This window comes from Aythya fuligula, chromosome 9 (genome assembly GCF_009819795.1).
Source record: "Aythya fuligula isolate bAytFul2 chromosome 9, bAytFul2.pri, whole genome shotgun sequence".
NCBI lineage: Eukaryota > Metazoa > Chordata > Aves > Anseriformes > Anatidae > Aythya > Aythya fuligula.
Window position 1 is genome coordinate 14,640,850 of NC_045567.1, and position 10,039 is coordinate 14,650,888.

The 10,039-nt window shown below is 48.2% G+C and overlaps 1 protein-coding gene across 4 annotated transcripts in view; it reads left to right on the forward strand.

The window, feature by feature from the left end:
• Positions 1 to 2,113, forward strand: part of FGF12 (fibroblast growth factor 12) — a 210,576-nt gene extending 208,463 nt beyond the window's left edge. For all 4 annotated transcript variants that reach the window (XM_032193223.1, XM_032193222.1, XM_032193221.1 and 1 more), the window contains one exon: positions 1,767 to 2,113. In XM_032193223.1, coding sequence (XP_032049114.1) covers positions 1,767 to 1,885 — 119 coding nt within the window. In that variant the 3' untranslated portion in view covers positions 1,886 to 2,113. The remainder of the gene's footprint in view (positions 1 to 1,766) is intronic.
• The last annotated feature ends 7,926 nt before the right edge of the window (positions 2,114 to 10,039 follow it).

Here is a 10,039-nt window from a genome sequence, read left to right on the forward strand (position 1 = left end):
GGCGAAGGACACGTGCCAAGGTGTGTGGGACAGCTCAGCAGCCGAAAGGGGACATGAGCTCACTTCTGTCCTGCTGGCAGGCTGCTGACAGGCTCCGCGCTGTCCCTGCAGCACTCAGACCGTGCGGTCCCACCGGGCAGCTGACGGCAGTGCTGGCATTGCTCATTCTGGCCCCGACACATGGGCTGAGTTGTTCGTGTTCTCCTTTTTCTCGTTTTTGTCAAATAATGATGCTGCAATAACAGTTTGCAGCGCAGCCCCTGCCTCCCAGACTTGTTGGGAGGCCCAGCTAGCGCTTAAACTGCTTTGAAAGCTTTGTGTTAAAGATGCTCTATGGGAAAAGCTGTATTTTTTCACTGCTCATATATTCAGTGCAATATCCCGCCTATTAATACACAGTTGAATGCACTTTATCTCTGTCCTGTATTGTTGCATACTGCTATAACTGTTTATCTAGCTAGGAGTAAAACGCAGAGCAATAATGTCATTTGCAGCCTGCCTCTAATTGCCAGGATTTATTTGCAAATCGGGGGAGGTTATAAATATAAATGCTTACATCGCTTTTCTATACGTGGCATATTTGTTTCATTTCTTCAGATAATTTTTGAAATTTTGTTCTTGTTGATTACCCGGAACCAAACCTGATGGGCTCTATCCCCGTGTTCGAGCTCCGGGCAGTTGTTTGTGCTGTGACAGCGTTACAAAATGAAGGAGGAGGCAATCAGTTCTTTCATTCCCAATTTTTGCAAAGATCCAGACGTGAGATTTAAAGTCTGGACCCATCTCAAGTTCTCCACTCCAAAGTGCCTGCCCTTGAAACGCCTCGGTATTTGCAATGAGCTCATCAGAGCTGCTCCTCTCGGTGTGAGCACCTGCCCCTGGTCTGGCACAGCTCGCGTGGCACGAGGACAGCCACTAGGACATAGTCCCAGCGGTGAGCTAGACAAATGCTTGATGCCGCACAGGGCACGGGGATGTGCCACGGCTTGGGCAGACGCTGCCTAGGCTCCAGCAGGTTCGTGTTTGGAGGCACACGTCTGGAGAGAAGGTGCCCTCCAGCCACTGCATTCTCAGGCGCTGCCAGGTGGCTGTGCAGAGCTGGGAAGGTTCCTGGCTTTCCGTCACTGAACTCACCCCCACATGTCTGCTCACAGCGTTTGCCTTGGCTGACTGTTGATTTAGAGAGAAAAAAATAACAAGTGCTGAGAGCAAACCTCAGGGCTTGGCTGAAGGCACCAAAATGGGCTTCAGTCACCACTTCCACATCCAGAGCTTAACACCCAGGAAACCCAGATGGCCCAGATGAAGGTGGGATTTTGATTCAAGACACCAGTTACGTTGTGTTGGAGATTAAGGACTGGGCACCAGGTAATTCTTGGACCTGTCATTAAATGGTATTAGCATCCTGAGATGCTAGCTGGTGCTGGGAACTGGAATGTTTATTTTATGTATGTGAATCTAATACTAAAAATCAGTAAAGCACATGAAACCTAGAAAGATTTAACTGTGAGAAAGCAGAAATCCCTTGTTTCTGTCTGTGCCATTGGAAGGATCCAGATAAGGAGGGAGGATCTGGCATGGCAGCAAAGGCAGGTAACAGGTCTTGCTTGAGAACAGGATCTACTGCTGGGTCACTGGGGTTTTCCTAAGTCTGTGTGTGTTTGTATTGGGTTGAAAATTTCAGTTCCACATACAAAGAACTAATTCATTCTGGTCAGTGACATTTGTGACTTCAGGCTGTTAACGGGTGTCTTTTCTGTTTGCAGTGTGCATGTACAGAGAGCCATCGCTGCATGAAATTGGAGAAAAACAAGGACGCTCTAGAAAAAGTTCAGGGACACCAACCATGAATGGAGGCAAAGTTGTTAACCAAGACTCGACATAGCTGACAAACACCCTCCCTACCTCCAGCTCCTCCCCTCCCACCCACCTTCCCACCCCACCTGGCGAAACCACACTGAGACGACGACAGCTGAGCAAGGCAGGACCTACCGGTAGTGGCTAGGAGTCCGAACTCAAGAAGCTTTCTTTGTGTAGGACGAGGAAACCGAACCCCAGATCTTGCCTGTTGCAACGTTTTAAACAAAACAAAACGAAAAACACACACACACACGAAAAAAAGTGAAGAAAAAATGTTTTAAATCAGGACTCCATTAACATTTTCAAAAGCAAACTGTTTGCTCTGTGATCAAAGGGGGAAAAAAAATCTCATCTCTGCATAATATTAATAATAACAACTAATAAATATAATAATAATAATAAAGATGTTACCTTTAAAAATAAAACAAAGCTTTTGGAAAATTGAACTTAGCATATGATGTGCAAGAAACACACACCAGGGCGGTGCTTTCTGTCTTATCCTTTCACCTCACGTTCACACCACTGCCGTTGCCATTCCCGTTTCCCTGGGGATGGATGGGATTTTTCACACAGCAGGAACGGTGGGGATGGATTATGGCTATGCTCGCTCTGCTATCAATAAAATATGGCCTGCCCGAATTAGGAGTCTGACAGTTATAGGCAACAACCTAGCAGCTCTGCATTCAGCCTTTTCCATCGACATTCAAGCACTGTGCAGTTATTTGTTACTCGTGTCACTATGCGAGTACGTTTGACCCACGTCTGCCCTTTTATGCCTTTTTATCATAATTATTTATATTTATAGGCTTGTTTTACTGTCTTAGTTGCCAGGGGAGTTTCAGAAATGGGTTTTTCAGGTTTTGCAGGATGAAATGATCACATTTATTAGGGGCGAGTTAGAGCAAAGGGGAAGGAGGGATGGAGTGAGCAGCCATGCACAGCGTGGGGGGTGGCAGGGGCTGCAACACCAGGACAAAGGTGTGGGTGGGTACAGGGCAGCGTGGGGGCGAGGAGCTGCTGCCCTTTCTGCCAGTGTGCAGAGGCTCCACACATCTCATTTTACACCCATAGCCTAGGCTACACCCCTCTAACACAAAGCCTTACGCCAGCCAAGCCTGTTACAGGAAGGGAAGCTCCAAGATGCTGTGGCAGCCCTGATACAAGTATGGTCTCACGCTTCAAAACACAGAGGAAGGCATGAGCTGCCATCTTCCCTTCCGAGTCAGGCTCAGGTACCAAGAATAAACCCCCCTTGGCTTCATAATGAGGGCTCGGAGGCATTGCTTCAGCCCACATCAGCTGCGGTGTGAGCAGGGCACCGCAGGGCTCTCCCTCTTGCTTGCTCTCCTTGTAGTTTGGGGTCGACAGCGAACCATTCTGCACCCAGGAGCTGCAGGACAGACCAGCAGAGTATCGATGTGCTGGAGATGCTTTTGCAAATGCATGCGCTGTCCTGGCTGGGGGAGGTTTTGGTGTTCAGGCCATGGTCGTCTCCAGGATGCTGTGGCTGACCCAGGCGCTGAGCAGCCCTCAGCAGCACCGGCACCTGGCAGGGCTGGGCACCGGGAGGGGACGGCAAGGAGACAGCCAAATCTCAAGGTTATGGAAGACTCCCAGGACCAGCATGAAGGAACACATTTCAAGCATGGCCTTTTGTGGTTGGAAAAGCTGAAAGCATGAAGTAAAGAGCCTCGTGTTGTGGCAGTGCTTCACCCACCTCCAGGCAGCCTGCCTGTGCTGTAGGGACAGTGAGGAACTGGTGCCTGTGGGCTGCCAGCACAGCACCAACACCAGCCCAACGTTAGCTTCAAAGGGCACACACTGGGAGCTGGCAGGGAAGCTTTCTGGGGTGAGTTATAACCCACTGGAGTGAGTTATGCCTTCCCTCCTCAGAACACGCAGTCCCACAACACTGGGGCAAGGTCACGGATACAGGTTTACCTTGGGGGCATCCCACCAGCCCAGTCCTACCTGGTACAGCTCATGGTCTACATTTCAGCTTCCTCCCAGACTAAAGATATCCCCCAAAGTAAGGCGGTGGGGGCGTGGGGAGACAGCTGCTTACTCAGTGGTGAGATGTACAGTCAAAGATCTGGAGCCTCAAGAGGAACGCACTGAGCTAGCAGGGCCCTGAACTAAGCACCCAGGGCATGGTTTGGGTGTTTGTAACCCAGCCCTGGAGGTCACAGTTCACACAGTGGTGCAGAACTTGCTGTGGTTGCTGCTTCTGTGGTAGCTCCTGGGGAGAAAAGAGTTGGATTTCAGATCATCTGACAGCTGGGAGCCCCTCACCTCACACCAGTCCTGGCTGACCTGCCAGGGAAGGGTCTTTCTTCCACGTTCAATAAACATCTTGGAGCTACACAGTGGGGCTCTGCTTGCTTTCCCAGCATTTTCCCCAGGGAATGGCTCAGCGCCATGCAGGGCATGAACTTCCCTGGCTGCTCTCCTGGGTGGAAAGCCCAGCACCAGCCACAGAGAGCAGCCACAGCACCCCTCGGTATCACACGCCTCTTCAGGCCCAGCCCTGGGCAACCTGTTAACATCCCTGATGGCATCTCCAGCTCGTGAGACCAAAGATTGATGTGCCCATGTGTGCAGGATCCCTTTGCCAGATCCCCAGCAAACAGCAGCTCCAGCAGGACCCTGTGCTGGTTTTTGTGTTGTGCAGCTCCCCTCGCTTCCCACATCGGGCCTCTGCCTCGCCAATTTTATTTTGCCAACTCACTGCTACAGCCCCTGGAAGTGCCATGTTCAGGCCCAAATGTCAAAATAATCTGCTGTTTGGGTCCATTGTGTTTGAACTAATCACCTCCATGTGACACTCACTGTTGGCCCACAATGGGAGCTGATCAGCCCTGGTCACACCTGGGGCCTGCATGGCTTTGAAGGGTGTGGAGAGCAGCTCCCTGCCAGGCCTTGGCAAACACTGGGGGCGTGTAACCACAATGAAACCCTCTCACACACCTTAGGAAACACCCATGTACCTCCAGACCTGTATGGAAGCTGGAAAAATCAGCTCAAGAGGTGATGCAGGTGAAGCAGGACAGCCTCACAGCCCAGCTCCGTGCTGTGTCTGGCTGCAGCAGCCCTTGCCCAGGAGCTGCTGGGCTCCAGGAGCTCCAGGGCTCTCCATGTCCCCGGGAAAACCCGCAGCTTGCAGGCACCACGTAGGGCTCCATGCATGTTTTGACTCAGGAGCCTCGCAGGCTTTCCTTCCAGGCCCCCTCTCAATGAGGCCGTATGGGTTTTGTCAATTATCCATCAAGGAAAAGGAAAGTCAACAGATTTTTTTTTTCCTGCTGTGAGCACCCACAGTCTCTTCATTGTTTCTCACTGATATTTCCCAGTGTCAAAGTCCTGATGAGTGATTTTTTTTTTTCTTTCTCTGTCCATACATGCCACCACCATTTCAGGCGCCCTGTGAATCAGTTTAATGTTACAGCAGCTACAAGCCTTGCCTAGCCTGTGTGTGGTACTAGGAGGACAAATTCTCTTCCCAGCTCTGGTTGCATGGCACTGGGAGTACATCTAGTACAGAAAATGGCTCAAAAATGTGCATCATAAAGGTAAGATGTTTTCATCTCACCTAGCCCCCGGCAACTGTTAGCTCTGCTAAGCCCGCAGCAAACCTTTGCTCTCAAAGTAACAGATGCTGCTATGACTTTTGAATGAATGGAAGAATTCAGCCATTGTAAGCCCAGCAGCAGAAAGCTCTTCCTCACACAGAAATACATTTAATTTAAAGGAATCGTTATGTTCCACCCTTGACTGTCTTTTAGTTGTGATAGCTGCACTGCTCTGCCAGCACATGCTGTACAAAAAAAAAGCTCTCACTTATGCATCAAGAGCAAAACTTGATAATACAGCTCCAGTTTGTGCCATCAGGGATTTACTGGGGGAAAAAAAAAATGCAGAAAAAGCTACGAGCACAAAAGATGTGCCAGCAAGTCATGCCACAAGTGTCAGCACTGTCGTATGACGATGTGCTGTAAGTGAAGCTAACACTCAACAAAGCAACTTACGAACATTGTCTGTCAACACCATTCCTTTAAATTTGCGCTCAGAGAGGGTCTGGCTGATAGAGCCCACACAATCCTTCAAGCTGTCACCGGCCTTACTTTGCACCTTTATGCCTTAAAGTGCACCGGTTGTGCACCATGAGTGTGGACTCCCCAGAAGGATGCGATGTCCACGTCCCCTCAGCAAAGCTGACATGAGAGCAGTGCAAGTTCCCCGGGGCTGATTGCAGCGAGCAGGAAATGAAAAGTGCCATCTTGCCTGGTTTCATGCCAGCAAAGCTGAAACACAGACGTGTGGCAAACATTAAAAAACTGTCTTTTTGAGAGCTACAGTTCCTAAAAGAGAAGGCTCTGAATTGTCCTCAGTTAAGCAAACAAAACCAAGCTTTCCTAACGGGCATAAACTGAAATATATTAGTTTTAATGCTGGACTCCAGCAATGAGGGAGGCTTTAGTCACAAAATATGGCCAACACTAGAGCTCCAGCAACTTTGGCATAGGCCCAGTCCTAAATGTTTGCATCTCAAGTTCCATCAAGAAAAACAAAGACAATGAGAAAAGTCATGAGTGTTTGCAGGGCCAGGTTCCTCTCCCCAAACTGGAACTAGGTGTTCAGTTGCTGCTATGGGATGACCCCCTGCAAGCACCTACGAGTAAAATCAGAAGAAGCACCACGGCACTGCCTCAGTGAAGCAGAATGGTTTCCATGGCATTCACGTCTTCCCTCTCCCACAGCCAATGCTTCAGCCTTCAGGCTGATTGAAGGCTGTTTCCAGGGAGTAAAAGGCACTAAAAAGCCTACCTCCTCCTCAGCAGCATGGAGTAAGCCTTGACTGCTCTGCTTCTACTGCTGAAGAGTTATCGTGGCACCAGCAAATCTTGTGATGGTCTTCTTGGACACCCTGACTAAAGACAATGAAAGTCCATAAGCCAGCTGATACATTTTCAGCATTGTGTTTTAGCATATGAGCATCCCAAATCTGCTCGAACCATTGTGACCACAAAGTTAAAGCTGAGTAAGCACCAATTCCTCACAGAGCATTTCAACTCATGATACATGGATCACTAACTGCTGCATGCACTCAAAGCTTTGGGCAAAGGACTTTGGGCAGAAGAGGTCTTGGTCACCATGGTTCCAGGGCTCATCTCACCAGTGCAAACACGAGGGAACGCTGCCATGTCATAAGGAGCTCGCACAAGCTCCAGAGCATCCCCACCTGAGGCAGTTGGAGGATTTGACCTTTCAGAGCCTTCTGGAAAGGGCAGGAACTCTAGTGAAGCAGCTGCTTTGAAAGAGGGAAGATATATAGGTTGTTTCATTTACACTGTGCTCTGGTGCAGGCATGGAGATAATTCATCTTTGGGAAATGCCATTAATGTTTACTGAGCAATACAAATGGATCTGAGCTCTCCAGAGGGGAAAAAAAATGCATTACCAATTAAAAAAATAAAAAGTGTCTGGTTATGGAATCTGAGGAGAAGCAGAGGATAACCCTCCCAAGAGTCTATTAAGAATGGGTTATATATTGTTCCATTTTCCATGCTCATTACAATCACTGCCCCAATAATAGCTACATGCTGTGCCTTTTTCTATTCTCGTACAATTTTCCCCATGGGAACTAAATATCTCAGTTTAAATACTGAGCAGAGCCGGTAGAAGAAAGCAGCGTGTTTCTGCTGTGCTAACCTCGTGTGTTAAGCTGCATCTTAGGGAGCTGCTGACTGCCCCTCGTGCCCATTGCTTGATACAAAGACGAAGGAGCAGCACGGAGGAGGAAGAATCTGTTGGCCAGGCAGCCCAACTAAATGGCATTGTGAAGGTCGAAGCAGGTCAGACGATGTCTTCTAGATATACTTGGGTGAATTTAATTTCTTTAGCTCTGAGACCAATTGCAAGGAGGAAAGCCATCAGTGACTCCATCTTAGTGCCAGTCCCTAACGTGGGAGTTTGGTGACATTTAAGTCTCACCCAGCTCCTCCTGGCTTGGCTGGTAAATGCAGTGCTGCTTTGCTTTCTTAGGGGTTGGATTCCTGGAAGCTCGTGCTTGCTGTGTCCTCAGGACACCCTCATCCAGACGGGGCAGAGCAGTTCCTGCACAGGCAGCAGTGGGATCCCAAGGGCCCTGGTTTGTGCAGACCCCACAGCCAGCACCCCAAACTCCATGACACGGAGATGTCGGCACCCCTGTGCTGATGTCCCTGCTCGGTGCTCGTGGTGCACAAGGTCTCCACCCGCTGGCAAGCAGCCCTGCTGCAGGGCTGGGACAAGGATGACAAGGTTTTGGCTTATGAGGTAGTCTGCTGTGATATGATAACAGGATATGATAACTGTGATAACGGGACCCTGGAAAGGCAAAGAGCTTCCACTTTGACTGTGCCTCACAGAGGTCACTTACCAGCTCAGATGCTGACACTCCTTCTTATTAATTCTGCTTTCCAACTTACTGCACAAGCTGGCAATTGAAATAGTTCTGCAGAATTCACCGTTCAACAAAGAGGAAAGCCAGTGCAATTTGAAGATCAAAAAGAGGTGTGTTTCACTCTGTGTTATCTTCATGTTTAATTTCCGCTATTTGCTGTGCTCCCTGCACATCAGACAGAACAGACAGCAGAAGCAATAGGGAGCAACCCCCTGGGAAGACATTGATTTCTGGCATGGATGCAGGAACCACTCACTGTCTCACCAATAAATGGCTACACAAGTAATTCCCATCTCAGCCATAAATCTACAGAAGTTTTCCTCTGAGCTTCAGAAGGGTGGTTTTCACGCAGTTTTGTAATGAACTTTCACAAGGTCGCACTCAGGGCACTGCAAGGCTTGCCCTTCACTAGCAAGGTTTGGGAGACTGTCCCAGCAGGGTCACTCGGCTGCAGTGTAGGACATAAATCTGAATTCACGCTGTACAGTCACTATGTGGCACCACAGCTAACCATGCAGACCCAGAGGCACAAATTTGCCATGGAAGAAGCTTAAGTTCAAGTTCTCCATCTTCAGATTTTCTTTCCCCTATAGAACAGAAGCCAACTTTAAAATTCCCTGCTTGCCTCTTTTTTCTTTAATCTCCAAATACACACACTGCACTAGTTCAGCTGGTGGAATAGGCCTCATAAAGCGATGGCATTTCAAACATCACAGAGATTAAGAATGGGATATATCTGACTGTCAAGGATCATGACAACCTCGCTCTAGACCTGCACAAAGTTTGGAGTCCACATCCATATAGAAATCAAGCTTCAACTGTTGCAGCTTAAGCCCATCTATTATTAATTCAATAAAACCATTTTTCTGTTCAAAAATACATTCCCTGGGAGAAGCTTCTGCAAACATATCAGCAGGCGGTGGCTTCAAAGAGGCAGAATGGATGCACTCTGGAGAGTCAAAGCTGGAGCAACTTGGAATGGAAAGACAGGCTCATCAATGAAGTGAAATCTTTCCAAAGGCAGCATGAGCTTGTTTAAGGTGAAGGCTTACTTTTTCTTTGTCAGACAGTGGTCTGCTACTGCAAATCTGCAGGAATAAGTTTTAAACCACAGTAGCTTGTACTAAAACAATTGGCAAGAACAAACAAACAAAAAAAAAACAACAAGAGAACAAAACCCCACATCAGTTCCATACTGCCACCCACCTCGATTTTACTTTGTTTTGGAAACTCTCAGGGATTCAGAATCAAGCTCACCCTTAGGGCATCTCCAATGAAATCAGTGTGCAACCCTGGGAATTAATCTTGCCCAAGCCTCATTTTCTCTTTAACTGCAGGAGCCAAGGTCATTTTCCCATCTGGATTTTGCAGATGCTTCTGCACATACTGATGAGCTATACCTTTTGTCAAATCTTGACCATCATTTTCAGAGCTACAAAATGACTGCACAATGTCAGAGGATCACAGGAAATAACATAAAGTCTCTTGGTGTTAAAATCCAGACCTTGTATTTGCTGTGTGACAATTCTCCTGTGTCACCCAAAGCCATATACAGTATCTTTCCAAAGGGCAGTACAGGACTTTGTCCTCCTTCATTTCCAAAACCTCTCCCTTAATGCCAGATGATGCCCCTCATTCTTGATTTTAACTTAGGAGAAGCTCCTCTTTTCCGCATCTGCTGGATTTTATCTAACAGTGTTTATCTAACAGGGCTGGGAAGGACAAGCAGACCATAAG